Here is an 18,887-nt window from a genome sequence, read left to right on the forward strand (position 1 = left end):
GTGTGTGCCACAGTGACACTGTGGGAAGCTCACAGGGCACAGATGTGCAGAACCAGGTCTGCTGTGGTCCAGTGTGGCCACCTTTAAAAAGAAACAGTTTCTGGGGATTTGTTTTTACTCCTCCTGCTTCTGGAGCCATTTAAATACTCTGCATGACCCGCCAGAGAGTGCTCATTTGTCCTTTTCTCGCCCCTGCTGCTTTGGAACAGTATTTTTAGCTGCAAAAGGCGCTGCTGCAGATAGATGTGTTCCTGGGAACAATGGGCATTCTGGAAACTGCTCCTGCTCTCACAGCACCACTGTGGGAAACCTGACCCTAAACAGATGCTTGCAGGAATATACTGAGCACTGCAGCAGTCTGGGTTTGAAGAGGAGGGCGAGAAACCTCTTCCAGGGCCCTGGCTGTTATCATGCAATGGTTGCTGTAGGGCACATGATGGGGTTGAGGCTGCAAATCCTTCACCCCTGAGGCAGAAGGAGCAGCTGTGAAGGTTTCCAGGTTAGCAGTTAGTTCTCCTCTGTTTTGGGAGGGGACTTTTGGAGGGGGACTGAAGACAGAACTTTTGGTAAGGGCATATAGTAGTAGGATAAGGAGGAAATAATCTTAAGGTGAAGGAGGGCAGAGATATTTCTTGATATCAAGAAGAAGTTATTTACTCTCAGGGTGGTGAGGCCCTGGCACAGGTTGCCAGAGCAGCTGTGGCTGCCCCACCCCTGGAAGTGTTCAAGGTCAAGTTGGACAGGGCTTGGAGTAACCTGGGGTAGTTGAAGGTGTCCCTACCCATGGAAGGCAGTTGTAACTGAGTGGACTTTAGGGTCCCTTCCAACACAAACCATTCGATGATTTTCCTTTCAGATATTTTTCCCTTGAGATCATGCTACAATTTGCTTTGTGCCCAACTCCTCTTCTTAATTAGCCTAGTTGGATCTTTAGTGGTGAGAAACATTGCAAATCCTTCCTTTTTGCTGATGCCAGCTGACTGCAGATACCCAGCCCTGAAAATGGGAATAACATAATTCATCCCCTCCCTTTAGTAGTAGAGGCTGCAAACCTTTGTGGTCAGTGAAGGTCAATGCTTTCAAGACACTAAGACTGCCTGTTCACAGGAATAACTTGTGGTTGTGGACTTTGTGCTTTTCAGACAGATGGACATCACAGCAGATGCTTATCTACTGCGAGCAGAGCTCTCACAGTCCCTCTTCTTGGAAAAATGGAGATTTAAAATGTGGCTGCCGTATGGTCTGGTCAAGTCCCTGCTAAGATAGCGCAGATACAGAGCCCTTAAAAAAGTATCTTTTTGACTGTAGTGTGGATATGGGCTATGTGTGAAGCCAGGGTATATTTTGAAAGGTCTAACAGATGCTAATTATTCAAAGATAACTTACTTCTGTTTGTAAACCAGATGGCTTGACAAAAATGAGGACGATGGTCAGATTGTCCGAGAATTAGTGCCTGCTGGGGAGTCACCATTGCTAAAAAGTGAGTTTAGCTTGGAAAAAAGAAGGTTGGGGTTTGAGTTGTATATGGATGTGTTTATTTTTAAATATTTTTAAATATTTTAATATAAACACATTATTCTTTATTATATTTATTTCTTCTTCTTAATAATTCCTGTCATTTCCCAGTATATCTACATGGCCTTTTTTGCCATTCTTATATGAGAAGCTGCAGTAGGTCATTCTGAGAGAAATGCCTCTAACTCTTAAATTCTGGTTTATGAATAGGATTAATTTGCATAAAAGAACATAATTGCAGCATTATATATGTTGAAAGAAATGTCGCTTTTTAAAGTTGTGATTTGAGAGCTGCTTTCTTGTTTATCTTTCTCTGAAGAATCTTGAATTGCCTCTGTTTCAGTAGAGTAAATTTCATCAAATAACAGCATTCTCTGAAGAAAATCACCAAAAATATTATACTGTCCTTTTCTGGAGAACCAGAGCTCCAATGCTATGATTTTCTTTAGAAAATGGTGCTTGCATAGTGCAGACATTTCGTTTAAAAAAAGAAAATAAGAAGAAGGTGGTCAAAATTATTGCCTTTAACTGTAAGTATAAAAATGGTGAAATAATCCCATTTACCTTGGTGCATTTTTATGGCTTGGGTAAGCATCTAACAGTGAGAGGGAGGCATACAGAATATTTTATGCTGACTAATATAGCTATTGAATCTCTTATTTTTTGGTGAATGACTTCAAGGTGAGACAGCTTCTCCAGCATTGCCCTAAAATGCTGGAAGCACGAATGGAAGCCAAAGTCCTTTCAGTGTCCGTATCTGGAACCTTCCTCCCCCTATAAGTTGTTTGAAGCCAATTTCCTGGCTGGGCACTGGAAATGCCACTCACATGTCTGTGTTTTGTACATCAATCTTACTCCAGATGTCAGTTATCACATCAGTGTGAAGACAGGAGATATCCCTGGTGCCAGCTCAGATTCCAAAGTTTTCATCAAACTCTACGGTGAAAAAGCAGACTCCAGCAAAGAGCCTCTCTTAGTCTCTGATAATGATCTAGGCAATTATTTTGAACGTGGTCGAGTGGATGAGTTTACTCTAGATATGATGGATATTGGAAAGGTAAGAATTAATTGCAGGTGGCTCTATAACTCGTGCAAGTGTGTGAATCCAGGATCAAAATAACACTCCATATTGATGATGATGAAAGAGCCTTTGACATTTACACTGGATATTAAGATACACATTTTACACAGATTTCACACCAGTAATCTATTGTGCATGGTGGCATGTGAGAAGTGTTTTAAGTAGATAGTTAAATACACATATAAATTATTTACAAAACACGGTGGAACATCACCATGCACGGGTGAGGACACTGTTTAACATTAAGCAAATTCTGTTGTGCTGGGTTTTTCCCTGCCCTCTGGGCTTTTGTTTGCTTTTTTTTTGAAGATCAACCGAATCCTGATCGGGCACGATAACGTGGGTCTGCGGTCCGGCTGGTTCCTGGCCAGTGTCCAGATCACAGTTCCAGTCCAGGGAAAGCAGTACATGTTCCCCTGCAACCGATGGCTTGACAAGGATGAGGCTGATGGCAGGGTGGAGGTGGAGGTCTACCCAAGTGAGATTTTGCCTACTGAGAAATGTAAGAGAACACGTGCTGCTTTAGAGCTAGGGCTAAATATGTACTGCTCCCATTCTTCAGGGGGAGGGTTTCCACTGTCTTAGACACTGAAACCAAAAAGTCACCACTCCTACGAGCTTATATTGGTGGGGAAAGTAAAATATTCTCCTCATGTTTTCTGAAAGAGTTGGAAAAGCATTACAGAGATTTTCATCTCCATTTCCTGAGACCATATGAAAAATTTACATCCTGGGAAGCAGAACACAGCACAAGACAATGTGCTTCTTCACTGCAGTATCAGTGGGTTCTTCTTTTTTCCTACATTTATCTACCCCAGTCCTTTCTTCTCTTTATGCACCAGCACATGTCCCATCCTGTCTTTATTACCCTGTTTCCTGGAAAGGAGAAGCTGTTTGATAAATAAGTGCCAAATCCCTACTGGCCACTTGACTTTTATCAGTAAATCCATTTTCTTTTAAGGCTACAGTTTAAACCTGTTGTTGGATCCTGAGAAGGAATGCTGTGTTTTTCCCTTGCTCTCTCTAATTCCCTCCCTTGTGCTGTACTAAGGAGATCATTCAACCACTCTATAGTTAGTACTGAAACAAAATTCCCTTTTAAGGCTCTGTTTTGCACCCCTCTGACACTGGCTAACACTTGTAAAAGGAAAACTATTAGGTTAGTCCTCAGTGAAGGGTTCTGTTATCTCACATTTAGCTTGGATAAGAGCAAATGGTCGTCTACATGGTCATTTGTTAAGACAAGGTAATTTAATTTCGAACCTGAGCCCCCGGGAATGTTGTTATCTGAGTTTCTCTGCTGATATAATTGCTTTATTTTTGGACTAGTGATAAACTATGAGGTGTCTGTAGTTACTGGAGACGTGCGAGCCGCAGGCACCAACGCCAAAGTCTTCATGCAGATTTATGGTGAGACTGGCAAAACAGAATTGATCATCTTAGAAAACAGATCCAACAACTTTGAAAGGGGAGCCACAGATATCTTCAAGGTATGATGAAGGCAGTCACTGCCACTTCTAAGAGGGGAAAGAAATGATCAGCCAAAGTTGAGACATCAATAGAGTAACTAGCCCAAACATACAAAAAAACCCAAAAAAAACAAAACAAAACAAAAGTCTGGCAGTATCTACTGCCCTCTATCCATAGTTTTGGAAGGCTTTTTAGTTCTTTATGGGGTTTTGTGTTTTGTGGGGAGTCTTATATCTTCTGAGAGGCTAGTAGCAAAGGTGTAATCGAAATTTATTATCTAATAGCAGTATATGTTTATATTTACTTTCTAAAGAATCTCAAAAGGCTTTCAACTTGTGTAGCTGGGGGAAAAAGAAAGCACCTTTGTATGAGAATATAAGGAATACCAGGTTTGCCTGGTGGTCACACACACCATTAACTGTGGGTGCGGATGTCGGTCCTGCAGAGGTTTGCAGCTGTAATTCCTGTGAATGTGTGAATGATCCATGGATTTTGTAGTGGCTGAAACACCTTTCCAGCAGGCACTGCACAGCCCTGGTGCTCCATGTGCACAGTCAGCCTTCCAGGTATCAGGATGGTCAGAATTCAGGTTTATACTGCAGAGCCCACACCTCTGTCTGAGCAGCCCAGCAGCAAAGGGAGTGCTTGGAGGGTGAGAAACCTCCAACTTCACTCAAGGGAGTGAGCCAGGACTTGGATAATCCAGCAAGATGTCCTGGTCTGATGAGGCTGCACAGCAAGTGTGGATGACAACATGGTCAGGTGTCCTCTCCCTTTGGGACCAAAGCTCTTTTCTGCCTTCTTAGCTTGGGGCTTCTGCCCAGAGAATCCATGGTTTAGGGGACAGGATGGTCTTAGCACCTGCCCTGATGTGAGAGCAGAGAAAAGACAGGATGCTCTGCCAGGACACATCAGAACCACATCCTTCTGTACTGAAGGAGACCAACACCTGGACATCTGGACCTGGAGAGTCCAGGTGGAAGCAGGATTTAAGGTACACCTGTCATATGTGCTCACAGCACAAGACTTGGCACAGCAGTGCCTAAGTCTTCTTTATGAATCTGCAGTCCCACAGAGGCTGGGTCCATCTCAGCACAAGTTAAGCTTGGAGCCAATTACTGAAGTTCCCCTGAGTCATCAAGAGCTGGGATATCCTTCCTGCTGTCAGTGGCCAAATGGAGGTGCCTTTACCCACAGCTTTACTAGTTTTGTACTGTGTTTTTTTGAGATCAGTTCACCTCCTCCTGCCTCAATTTCTTGCTTTACTGAATGGAGTTACTGATGTTTGTCTATTTTTAATGAGTTTTTTGGGATTTGAAATGACTAGTACCTTATAAATGTTTGCTTTTTAAAAACTCTATAATTTTAAGATTACTTTCTCTGATTTTAAAGGAAATAAGCATTCTAAAATTTATGAGTAAGAGCTATTAGCCAATATCAGATTTATAATAAAGCCATATGTACAGTGCTCTGTTTACATAGCTTTGCTTATATCATCTCTCTGATATTTATTGCCAGATTTCAAAGTTATGCCCATTTCTGTGAGTTTTTTATAAGCACACAAGTCAGAAGCTCCAGAGCATTAATACACAGATCGTCTATCTCTTTCACTATATGAATGTTTACAAAAAGGCATGGGCAAAAGTAAGATTCTCTGAGCTACATGATAATAGGAAATGCCATCAGTCATGGACAAGGCATGCAGGATGATTACAGTAAATCTAAGGGTAAAGCCGTGTAAGGAAAGATACATTCTTTGTGTCAGGACAGCAGGATCAATTTTAGTTTTCTGATAAGCATCTTGTGTGCAATTGATTTTGTTTTAATCTACAAAACGCTTCTAGACTAAAACCTTACATGCCATGTGCCAGATTTCAGCCTGGAGCAAATGTTTGTAAGTTTTATAACATAAACACTGCATAACAGCATAAGCAATCATCAGAAACAAGTCATGGGTCGTTGAAGGATTATGTGGAGTAAAATCTTCTATCCAACTTCATTAGATAGTAATCCGGACAGATAATCTAAACCAAGAGGGTTTTGTGTCTGCTGTGCTGACTAGAGGGATGTAAATCTTCTTACTGATCAGCCTTCTGCCACTGAAGCACTGTAACCACTAATGATTGTATCCTCTCTGCTCACCAGCAAAGTGAGAAAATACTTCTCTAATTTTCCAGAGGAGAAGGAAGGAGAAGGGCACTCTGAACCCACAGTCTGTGTCAGAGATTGGGTTATATGAGTTAACTGCCTTTTCACTACACCATTATTGCTTCTTGCTGGGTTCATATCCTGTGCTGAGTATGAAAGGCATCTTATTATTAATTTTCAAAGTGCCTCATGCACTGAGAAGCTGTAAAAACCTGGTGTGGTATTATCATATATTCATCTTCAGTGACAACACAGAGACAATACAGGTAAAGAGAGCAAGGAGGAAGTCAGGAGCCCAATAAATATGGATTTAGCTCCTCTCCTCACCATGGCTGCTCTGAATGTCTTCAGCTAAATCCATTCAGATGAGATTTAGTAATGGAAAGTATGAAACAGTTAAGCAGGAAGGAAAAAATACATGTAAAGTTGCATTAAGAAATTGTTCTTATCCTTTCTTAGATAGTTTGTGTAATAGAGGCCATGCTTCTCATTTTTAAGAAAGTGCTTTATGAAATTAAGATTGTCTTCTGTCCCCCTGGGTGCTTATTTTCCCTTGGTGGCAGAGAGAGGCTGCAGATGTTGGCAAGATTTATAAGATCCGGATAGGCCACGATGGGACAGGCATTGGGGACGGCTGGTTCCTGGAAAGCGTCACTCTGAAGCGCCTGGCCACAAAAACAAAGGAGTCTGATAAAAAGAACAATAAAAAGAAATCTGATGAGGAGGAAGAGGGGGAGACCAAGGAGGAAGAAGGAATGGATGTCTATACATTTGTGGCACATCGCTGGCTCGCTAGGGATGAAGGGGACAAGGAGCTCGTGGTGGAGCTGGTACCTGACGGAGAATCTGACCTGGAGGGTAAATACCAGAGGGAATGTGAGTGTGTGTGTGTGTGTGCATCCAGCCTCTGCATGAAGGATGGCAACTACACTGTGCTGCTTGGCAGGACCACTTATCCCCCAAAACTATCCTGTTACCCCAGGCATGCACTGTATCTGTGGTGGATCAACCTAGGGAGGAAGAGGATGGTGGGTAAACTAAGGCAGAGCATGGGGGAGACAGCCTGAAATTGGAATATCCCACAGGATTTCTACAGGATTCATCAAAGGTCGTCAGGGGCACTTGGATGAAGAGTCCCAGAGGATGCCACTGTGGCTGAGAGTTTAGCAAGATGTAACTGTTGTTATAGCCAAGGAGAGGGGCTGGAGGAGCGCAGAGATGCTCATGTTTTGAGATACATGCCAACAAACTCCAGGGAAACCCTTTCTGTGCTGGCATTTTGGGGATAAATGAGTAAATCTGTCCGGAAACATGGAAATTTATGTAAATTTGGGGGGAAATATGGCCCAGAAATGGCCATATTTCATCAAATCTGTGGCTCACTAGGGTAAGCCATGGATTCAATGAAATATGGCCATTTCTGGGGTCCTTCTGACCTGCCTTTGTAATTCTACTTGCAGAAAATACGTATGAAGTCCGCATTCTCACTGGGATTGTGTCGGGGGCTGGGACAGATGCTAATGTCTTCTTGAGCATCTATGGCATGGAAAGAGGAGACACGGGTGAGCGCCAGCTGAAAAGGTCAAATAACCTCAACAAGTTTGAGAAAGGACAGGTAATGCATGAACTCCACTCACTCAAGCGAGAAGGAGGCTGGCAGGCTTCTCTTGGTTGACGTGCTGGCCATTCAATACAGTTTCTTCTCACTTCCTTCAAATGTGTTTTATTTCTGAAATGTATAAATGCCTCAAAGCATTTTCCAGGGGAGATTAATTTGAATAATAAGCTGAACATCAATTCCATGTTGGAGCCACTTTCTTCGTCTGCTTCCTGTAAGCATTCTGGTAATAATGCTTCCTTTCAGGGATACTTAAAACTTACAAACTTTAAATTAGTATTGGAGAGTATTTTTGGGGCAGTTCAAGCATGTAGATATTTAGATGCAAATGCTATTCTAAGTGTTCTACACAGCCAGCCAGGGAATAAAAGCAATATTACACAGTGTGCTGTAATTACATTATAATCCAATCCAATTAAAGACCATCTCTTGTATTTTGGGTATTTGCTATTAAAATTTTATGAACAATTAACAAGCTACTGTTATAGCCAGGAGTTTTTAAAGGAATAATTCTGAAGAACAAAAAATTATAGAAACAAAAAGCAGCTGTGGAAAACTTGCAACCACAAGAAAAAAAAAGAAAAAAAAAGGAGCCCTAAGGTTGTTAAATAAGCTGTTAGCTGTGATTTATGAGCTTGGCACTGGTGAAACTGCAACCTGCACATGGTTCTTCATTTAGTGGGAAGTGCTCCAAGCTGCAAATGTAATGCTCCTTCCTCTTGGGAGTACAAGCCCTAAGTCTACCAACATATTAATCATATTAAAATGTTTAAACTGTTATGATAACAAGGACCATCCTGTCACACTAACACAGTTAATAAATGATCCTCTTGGTTGTGGTAAATGACAAAAGGAAGAAATTCTGAAATATTTGAAATAAAGCATATGGGCTGTATTTTGGGGCTGTCCCATGCAGAGGCAGGAGTTGGACTCCATGATCCTTGTGGATCCCTTCCAACTCTGGATATTCTAAGATTCTGCACAGAGGTGTGCAGGAGAATTTCCATGGAGTCAACAAGTTTTTTGACCAGCTCCAGATTCAATCTGTGGGAAAATACTAAGCCTGAAAGGAATGATATTTAGCAGAGAGGAGTTAAACTCATAGAAAGCTGAAACTGGGATGAGGTAAAGAGAGGAGTGAAGGGGTGAGCAGCTCCAAGGCTATTACTGCCTTGTAGGAGCCAAACATGAGTGTTAATGGGGGACCTCAGAGCTCTGTAGTTATTTTTGTACACCCACACAAAGAGTACAGAGAGAACTTACAAATAGCTGCTTTTTAATGGCAAAAAAAAGAATACCCTTGACCATTTACTGCCTTTTTTTCCTTCTTTCTTGGAAACACAGCCATTTGCCTCTTTCCTCCTGTGCAGGTAGACGTGTTCACCATCAAAGCCATTGACCTGGGCGAGCTGAAGAAGCTGCGGATCCGCCACGATAACTCTGGTGCTAGCCCCAGCTGGTTCCTGGAGAGGGTTGAGATTATTGACCTCAAAGAGAGCACCACGTGAGGAGCCTGTTGAGCCCTTTTCATGTGTTCAGGAAAGGGACCACGTTCTCAGGGGCCTGCAGAGCCGTGGGGAGGCAGAGGAGGTGCAGAAAGGCATCGTTGCAGCTCCCCTCCAACTCATAGGGAAGGATCCAAAGGCATCCTTTGGGAGCCTCATGGCCACTGTGCCATGACACAGAGCGTGGGGCCATTCTGGGGCACCTGTGGGAGGGTTTTGCTGCCCCAGCAGCTCTGTAATTTGGGAACCAGCAGTGTTTGGAAGGGAACCTCAGCTTTTTTCTGTTTCTCCTGGGATGGGCTCATCTCTCCCTCCTGGACCAGAGGCTGCACTCAAGCATTTCCCTTCTAGGCCCCACTTTGGAAGTTTCTGAGCTCATGCTTTGTTTGCCTTTTGTACTTAATGCAGAGGTCTGGGCCAAAAGCAAATTCTGATCTAAGCAAACTCTTATGATCTCCACAGACAGCTGGAAGAGCAAAGAATGGGCTGTTCAAAACCTGAAATATAGGTTTGCCTTTGAGGTGGAACTTGCTGGAAATCACAAGTTTAAAAATTGCACAATGCTCTGATGGGTGAGACCATTCTTAAGGACAAGAAGGGTCCAGTCTTGATAAACATAAAATGCTTGGGAGACTGGAGGTTCCTTCCAGTTACTGAGCTCTTTCTGGGAGTGAAATTAAAATGAATCAACCATGTGGGGCTGGCAGCCCAGAAACAGCATTTAGTAGTATGTGCTCCCTAACCTATTTATGGATTTAGTTCCCAGAACACCAGATCTCAAGGATGAAAACAGATGTACTGCTCAGCTTTGAGTAATCTTGTTGTGTTACTTTTTTTTTTCTTCAAGTAGCCTCTGATCTGTGTTTGTTTGTGTTATTAAAGCCTGTGAAGTCCTGTGTCAGTGCCAGGTGCTGCTGTCATTTTGTAGGTATTACTTTCCATGCCAGAGGTGGCTGGCAGTCGAGGAGGACGACGGTCAGATTGCCAGGGAGCTGGTCCCAGTGGATGAAGCATTTGTAAAGAAAGATTCAGAAAATGATGGCCAGTCTCCTGCAACTTTGGGCCTGGAACAGAAAGGTGGAATATATATGTTGGCCTTGTATTCCTTCCAGTGTGGGGTTGGAAAGGAACCAGGTTATTAGTGCTGTTGAGGGCATTAGCAGTCAGAAGTAGAAGTTACTCACTGGGCTGAGAGTAATTTTTTGCCCCAGAATGAAATTTTCAGGTGTGAATGAAGTGTCAAGTGTATGTCAGACTCTGAGGAGTGGACCCTCCTAATTTTTACTTGATTTAATCATCTTGCAAGATTGGACCCAAAGTGACAAAGTTATGAAGATGGGTAATAAGTTCTGTCATCATTTTTGAACTGAAATGCATATTGGTTACTAATATCTAAGGAATAAATCTCATTAATTTCACATCATGGACTGTAACGATTAAATCTTCCAACATGAAACTGAGCAGAGAGAAAACACACCCAGAGAAAGTGGTGGGACCTAAATTTATCTCACTTTCCATCTTGCTGCTTGTGTCTGTTGTCCTCCAAAATAATTTTGCCTCACTTCTAAATAAATTTGCATGGTAACCACAGAGCAGTGACACACTCCTGGGTCTGATCCTGTAAGGTGCTGAGTGCCCAACACTTTTACTGGTTTGGTTTCATAACCAGTGAAAGGTTTTAAACTCTCTCCTATTTCCCCCTCAGATGCTTTTGAATACATGAATAATTTCTGAGAGCTGTGTAGTCAAAAAAACTCCACCAAGTGTTTATCCCTTTGGTTCAGAAGGATGTGCTGGTTGACCAACATCTTGGAAATACATGAGCAACTAGGGAGGAAATATTCCATTTTGGAAATCTTGAGGTTATAGCAGCTGAGTGAAGACCATAGCAGACTTTTCCATTAGATTTTCTATGAGTTTGCTGCACTCTCTAGGTGATGGTGCAATAGAAACATCCCTACTGATGCTCTTCTGAAAGGTGTATTTGTGAATATGAACTGTATATGTCAGTGTACACATTTTCTGGTATGTGCTATATGCACATGAATTATTTGATGCCAATGAAATAAAGGGGGGTGGGGTATGTGGATTTTTAAAATTAAATATTACAGTCAGAGGCAGCTTTGAGGAGTGTTATAGGTTCCTAGGAAGCAAATGGGAAGGCTTGAGCACATTTCTTATCTGTAGATATGCAGGCAATGTGCTGAGTGACTGGAGCAGTAGAAGATTCTGGGACCAGATAACCTAGCTCACCTCAAGGGTTATTAGAGCATAGGACAGGAATTAGAGACTACATCATGGCTGTGAGCAGTCAAAACAATACTCAGACAAAGCACACATTTATGCAAGGAAAAGTAGAGTTAACTCCTGGTCAGACTTCGCACTCTTAAATGAGGATATTTTATCTGGCAGCTAAATCAACGACATACACAGTGAAAGTGAAAACGGGGGACAAGAAGAATGCTGGGACAGATGCCAATGTTTTCATCATACTCTATGGAAGTAAAGATGATACAGGTATGGCTTCAAATGATGGGAAAGGGTAGCAACTCCCTATTTGATACCTGAAAAGACAGATCATGGTTTCTTTTCATTTCCTCAATATCCATTTCTCACTCCTTTCAGCACAACTTGGTGTTCTCGCAGTCGGTGCACACATCGTGGTAACTTGGAGCACAGCACCAGCTGCTGTAAATCACTGCCAAACTTTGCGATGCTGATTTGCACCAGCTGCTGATCTAAAGGTTTTAATTTCAATTATAGAAACAGCACAGTTGACTGGGACTACATTATTGAGTAGTGAATGCACTGGATGATTTGCTTTCCTCAGCAATGAATCAGCATGCTCCTGAAACCCAACCCTCCTCTGCCTCTTTGAGTGGCCCAGAAGTATTTAATCAGCTGATGAGCAAATCCTCTTGGAAGCAGCTGAGCTGTGTGTGCAGTGGCTGGGATGCCTGTGAGAGTGACAGGGAACTGATGGGTAGCAGCGATTTCTTTAGCTGCGAGCACAGCACGACAGCATCGTCCCTGTTGCACTGCCAGAGGATCATTCAAGGGAGGAATTGTATATATTTGGGGTGTTGAAACAGTCTTGGGCTCAGAGGGAGGGACAAAGCTCAGATCTTGGGATGAAAAGCCAATTTTTGCATTTTAGCCACTTCCCTCGTTCCACTGTTGACATTCCCAGAGGATTTGTTTCACATGCTGAACAATGTCCTTTTGCATCGCCACAACAGGGATAGTCAGCCTAAAGGCCTCAAAGATTAACAAGAACAAATTTGAGCGTGGGAAGGTAGATGAGTTTACAGTGGAGTCCGTGGACATTGGAGACCTGAAAAAAATCAAGATAGGCCATGACAATAAAGGTAAGATAATCTGCTTTGTAATGCAGTGTTTCTAGTGCACTGGGTGCATTGCTGTATAAAATAACCTGCCTCCAAGACTCCAAACGTAATTTACCTTTTGGTGACAGATCCTTGCTGTCACTTTGGCTGTTGTTGCTATTGTCTTTGCTGCTGATTCCATTCCCATGTGACTTTAGGAGCTCAGTGGTGCCAACTTGCAGGTAGCTTTGCATCCTCTCCCCCTGCAACTTTTTATAGTTCTGAAGCCACATCTTTGGAGAGAGCCTTTCACAGATATCACCAAACCCCATATTTATTTTTATTGCATGGGACCAATAGAATTGCCTCACTTTTTTATTGTTTGGTGGCATTTTGATCATCAAGTCTTGGCTGCTTTTTAGACAGAATTTTGTGTATCTGCTACAAACAAGGGAGGCAGTGGAGCTATGGATGGATCTCTTCCCCTGTGGGTCATTGAGGGACAGGTTTATTGATAACTGCTCTGTATTATTGCAGAAGCCAATTGATAAAAGTGATGCAGTAATTAGCATTTACACATGCACATCTTTAGCCTGACACTTGCAGAAATGTGAAGGATTTTACCTCAGTCCTGGGCAATTGCATCCAATGATCTTTACGCCATATATATTCTACATTCCCTTTGGCAAATGACATAAAGATTTATATCTCGGAGGTCTGGCATGCAGTGATTCATTTGCTGTTGTCTGCAAAGGCTTTGTGGGTTATTCATTGTTATCTCTCCACCACAGGTAATTCAACTGGCTGGTTTCTGGAATGGGTGGAGATTGATGCCCCATCCCTGGGACAGTGCCTCAAGTTCCCTTGTGGCCGCTGGCTGGATAAATCGGAGGATGATGGAGCCATTGAGAGAATTATCTTCCCTGCAGAACTGCAGACAGTAGAGTACATCCCATGTGAGCAGAATGCCATTTCCCCAGGATGCACCCATCATTACAGAAGATAAAATCTCACCATCTCATGCAGTTTTATAGGTTTCGCCTCTCCCTTGAACTGGTTTTGGAAAATTTATAAGTAGATCACATGCCAACTATTCACATTACTACAAGAAGGTTCCTCTGGGTGCTCTAGATTAACATTTATTGTGTTTGCCAAATCAGACAATCATTAGAAGTCATGTGGATGTGGATGATTGTATTTTTCCTCCTATTTCCCCATCCCCTCCAAGTCCTCTGCTCATTCCAAGCTGCCTTCCTTGTCTCCAGTTTCCCTTTGATCTTGCTCAATTCTAATATTGCCATTTCTGTTGCCAAAGCAGACACTCTGGTCCTGCTTCCAAGTCTTAGTTCTTCCAGTGCCTTTGGCATCACACACCCGTCTCATGATGAAAGACCCTCTTCTAGAGTTTCTTTAGTGTGGTGCTTTTCTGGAAGTGTTGTATCAGTTTGTCTCTTTTAGTGTTCTCCAATTTTTCCTTACTCTTCACTCCCCTCCAAAGTAATATTTGGGGTAAACATTACCCCAACTCAGCTCCTTCTGAGTACAAGCTCAAGTCTGCTATGGCAACTCTTCAGTTCTGGAAACTTATTTTCCCCTGTTTGTAGAATACTGCAGGATCAGACAACATTGTTTTCTTGAAGTAAATGAAATATTTTGCTTACTTTGTAGCTCTCTCCCTTCTCATGCTCTTAAGCATCTTTGACAGGGTGCAGGATACAGCCCTGGGACGATATTTGACTTGTCCCTCTCTGATCTGCTTCATTTCAAGTGGTTGATTAATTTTTCCCACCATTAGGGTACTGTCAGAACCGCCATTTCCTCACATTGGGTTGGGTGTCACAATGATGAGAGATGAGGTCTGACACCTGGGAGTTGATTTCCTGACAGGTCCTTCCTTGGTCATTCATAAGAAGAGCTGAAAAATTTCACACTGAGGCTGTCTCCCCTCTCATCCCCAGTGTATGCACTGAAGGTATCAAAAGCCTTACTACCTGCAGTTCTTTATTTAGATATCAAAATTTAGATCTGCCCAAACTCTCTTTCTCTGCCTCAGTTTCCTTTTTCACAAGTAGTTGTGGTAATAACCACAGGGAAGGCCATCAGCTGTTTTGCCTCCTTTTATTTGAAATTATTATTTATTTGAATTATGAAGACAGTATTTTATGTTGAAGGTCCCTCCCATGTCCACATCCCCATACCCTCCAGTCCGTCAGCTGAAATAATTTCTTCTCTGAGGATCTGCCACTGCCATGTCTTTGTGCTTCACCCATTCTTTGACCAAGGTATTTTTATTTCTCACATCTAACCTTCTTTATCTGATCTCTCTGGAGAAGAAAGGATTCTCATTGCTCCCTTCCACACTTTTTTCGGTCAAATGGAAGAAATTGTAGATTCACAGAACTGAAAGGGACCTTAAATCTCATCCAGTCCCACCCCTTGCCATGGCAGGGACACCTTCCACTGTCCCAGGCTGCTGCAAGCCCTGTCCAGCCTGGCCTTGGACACTGCAGGGGTCCAGGGGCAGCCCCAGCTGCTCTGGGCACCCTGTGCCAGGGCCTGCCCACCCTCCCAGCCAGCAATTCCTTCCCAATATCCCAGCTGGGCCTGCCCTCTGGCACTGGGAAGCCATTGCCTGGGTGCTGTCCCTGCAGGCCTTGTCCCCAGTCCCTGGGCAGCTCTCCTGGAGCCCCTTTAGGCCCTGCCAGGGGCTCTCAGCTCTCCCTGGAGCCTTCTCTTGTGCAGGGGAGCAGCCCCAGCTCTCCCAGCCTGGCTCCAGAGCTCAAGCCCTTGGAGCATCTCCATGGTTTCTCTTCTGGGCTGGCTCCACGTCCTCTTTAAGTTTGGGATCCCAGAGCTGGATGTGGTATTCCATGGCATTTTGTGTGAAAAAATAAAATTATTAATAGATGCAGTGATACCTTTTATATGAGTGAATATAAACCCAGAGAGTCAGTACGTGCTTCTCATCTGTTTTTCCCATGTTATCCCAATCAATATATATTTTGATGCAGATGTTTGCTATATAATTTTTAATACCTCTGAATATTTTAATGAATTTTACACAGGAATTTCTGGCGTGCTGTGCCTTTGAGTACATAGTTCGTGTTAACTTGATTTTTGTCAGCAGCCTACATCCAGCCTTTGGAAGCAGTCAGGCCTCTCTGGCAAGCAGTTTGCACCAGGCCTACTGTCAGCTTATGCTTTTTCACCATCTGAACCTTCCCCACTGTGCTGTTTACTACATTCTGGCTTCCTAACAATTAACCTGTGGGTTTCAGTTTGCCAGAGGTAACAAAACCGGCTTGATTTGTTTTATGATGACTCGTGCCAGAATTGTTTCACGATGAAAACATGTCATCCACAGTCCAATTAAAATCATCCCTGTGGGGATACAGCTTTAAAAGTGCCATGTAAATGAAATGGGCATCTGACAGCTGAAAGTTGTGCTGCTGGTGACCTTGTTAGGGCGCTGCTTTGCTGATTCAGTTCTAAGCTGATGTTAATATTCAAGCAACAAGAGCCAGTGCTACGACCATCAGCAGAGAGGATAATTTTTAATTCATAATGCATAGCGTGTGATTTTTGGTATCCAGGATTTCCGCCCCCCCCCTCTTCTTACATTCTGGAGAAATTATTCCAGTTTACTTGGAGCACGGCAGAGCGTATTTCACTGGGTTGGGCAGGAGGAATATTGAGTACCTCCAGGCTGACTCTCTGTAGAAAGAAAACTTCTTCATCTATGGCCTCCTGAGATCTGTATTTAGAGAGCCTGAGCTTATAATGAGTGATTAGTTTCTCATATGCATAATCAGAGTTACTCCAAGAGTAACAGAGCGGTGCTAGGGGCCTTTCCCCTCCCCTAACGGAGATGCTGAGTCTGAAACTCAGTGCAGGCTGCTGTAATGTAAAGACCAAAAACTACTGAAGTCATGGCAGAGTAGAAGGGTGAGAATGACAAGCAGCTGAGAAGATTGAAGTGCAGGACAGGAAAGGATGGAAATTTTTTAGGGGTCTGTGGGAGAGGGCTGGCCAGAAGCAGATGGTGGCAGTGGCAGAATCCTGGTGTTGAAGGCTGGTGGGACTGAGGGATAGTGTCTTCCCGAGGCAGGAGATGTCCCTGCAGCTGCTCTGTGACACCCAAGCCTTACCTGGTGTTTTGGTTTCAGAAAGGATTTTTAAAAGTTTGGGACAGGACACAGTTTGCTCGATGGCCTACCATGACAGTGGAGTGTCTGAATTGCCATTGTGGTTAATTGGTCATTCAAAGGTTGGATCTGGGGAGTGATTCAGTTAATCCCTAGGAAAATGCCTCCATTCCTTGATTTACTGTTTCTTCAGACTGCACTGACTTTATTGACTACATCTGGAGTTGTATACACCTGTCTGATGAGCAGACATCTGAACCTATGTTTCTTAACTCTGTGAGCTAAACACCATCTCACCTTGAAAACTTAGGATATATTCAAATATATCCATAGCAAATCCATAGCAGAGCCAGGAACAGAGCCCCTGTTCCCATATTCCTGGGTCAGCCTAATTCCTGAGCAAGTCTGAGTCATACTCCAGCAGGATTCAGGATTGAGAAGCTGTGAAGATAGAATAGAACAAAAGGTGGCATCAGATTTTGGGGTCATGGGACATTCTGGAGAAGCCACAGGAAAAGAATAGGGGAGTATTTATGGGCTTGAGCATTACTGTTCTGCATTCACCATGGGTCTGGGCTGTAATTTGTTTGCCTCAGTGCTTTAGGGGAGGTGGAACCAAATGAAAAATGGAACAGAGGAATTATTAACTCCCTTGTGGTGGATTTTTGTCATGTCTTTAGTAATGGAAATATTAGGACTGTTTTTGTCAATAAGACTATTTTGAATATTTTTTGCTGCTTCCAGCTGTCTTAACTTCATCCATCTTCCTAAATGCTCAAAAATTTGTGAATTCATGCTTTGCTTTGACTCTTGAGCTGTTGAAGTAAAACCTATTTTAGTAACTATGAATGGCAGGTATACTGAATGTCATATAATTAACCTAAAAACTCATTACATGAACACATATCAAGGTCAATTTGCTTTATAAAGGAAAGGTATTTCCTTATGAAAGGAAATTCCTTTGGGTTCTCATGGGAATTACCAACTCGATAATTTAACTGACCACAAGTGTGTGATTCCTACCCTCTCCTCTTTCACTGTTGAGATTTATAATTCAATTTTTGTTTCATTAATTTGTTTCTTAGGAGCATTGCTATGTTGGCTCCTAACTCCTTTTGGCTTGTTTCTGTTTTCTGCCATTTCCTAAACCAGTTGTTCCTTACGAGATCACGGTGTACACCAGTGATATTTTTGGAGCTGGCACGGATGCAGATGTCTTCATTGTTCTTTATGGAAGTGATGGGACTTGCACTCAGCAGAAATCCCTGTGCCTCAACAAGAGAGAGCAAAGGATGTACTTTGAAAGGAATTCAGTGAATCAGTTCATCGTGGAGGTAAGATCAAAGGATGGGGAGCATTGGGGAGCACGCAGTGGTCAGGAATAGACTCCCTCAGTCCTCTATGCTGTTGTACTGTGGAACCACCAAATTTATTTAATCAACAGTAAGTGCTTTAGTGCCTGAGATGAGTCTTGGGAAGATGTGGGAGGTTACAAAATGTAGCTGGCCCTTTACAGAAAGAGGAAAGTCATGTCAGTCCCTGCCCCTCCCTCCTCCTCACCTCCATCGCCATCAAGGATATGTTTCCAGGCTTGGGAGGGACCAGAGGTCATTCCCAAAATGACAGTGAGAGTGGAAATCTTGACCAGGATGTGTCACCACTGCTGTGCTCCTCACTGCTCTCACCCATCTCAGTCACTGCTGCCCTGCTCTGGGCTGGGGCAGCCTCACCTCGAGTGCTTTGGGATGCCACAATATAAAAAAGACATTAAGATTTTAAGGGCATCCAAAGAAAGCCACAAGGATGGTGTGGGTTTGGGAGGGGAAGCCGTGTGAGGAGCAGCTGAGGGCACTTGGTCTGTTCAGCTGGAGGAGACTGAGGGGAGACCTCATTGTGGTCTTCAGCATCCTGGTGAGGGGAAGAGGAAGGGCAGACACTGATCTCTGCACTCTCAGGGGCAGACAGGAGTTGAGAAAGCAGCATGAATGGGAAGTTTAGGTTGGATATCGGGGAAAGGTTCTTCCCCCAGAGGGTGCTGGCACTGCCCAGGCTCCCCAGGGAATGGGCACAGCCCCAAAG

The 18,887-nt window shown here is 43.3% G+C and overlaps 1 protein-coding gene across 1 annotated transcript in view; it reads left to right on the forward strand.

Annotated features, from left to right (window-relative positions):
* Positions 1–18,887, forward strand: part of LOXHD1 (lipoxygenase homology domains 1) — a 148,584-nt gene that overhangs the window by 67,703 nt on the left and 61,994 nt on the right. Inside the window, exons 16-27 of the mRNA XM_015652111.3 lie at positions 1,404–1,480; positions 2,376–2,572; positions 2,906–3,098; positions 3,926–4,086; positions 6,778–7,072; positions 7,675–7,829; positions 9,203–9,336; positions 10,266–10,414; positions 11,750–11,854; positions 12,577–12,705; positions 13,455–13,619; positions 17,961–18,142. Of these exons, the coding sequence (XP_015507597.2) occupies positions 1,404–1,480; positions 2,376–2,572; positions 2,906–3,098; positions 3,926–4,086; positions 6,778–7,072; positions 7,675–7,829; positions 9,203–9,336; positions 10,266–10,414; positions 11,750–11,854; positions 12,577–12,705; positions 13,455–13,619; positions 17,961–18,142 (1,942 nt within the window). The remainder of the gene's footprint in view (positions 1–1,403; positions 1,481–2,375; positions 2,573–2,905; positions 3,099–3,925; positions 4,087–6,777; positions 7,073–7,674; positions 7,830–9,202; positions 9,337–10,265; positions 10,415–11,749; positions 11,855–12,576; positions 12,706–13,454; positions 13,620–17,960; positions 18,143–18,887) is intronic.

The sequence above is a fragment of the Parus major genome, chromosome Z (genome assembly GCF_001522545.3).
Source record: "Parus major isolate Abel chromosome Z, Parus_major1.1, whole genome shotgun sequence".
NCBI lineage: Eukaryota > Metazoa > Chordata > Aves > Passeriformes > Paridae > Parus > Parus major.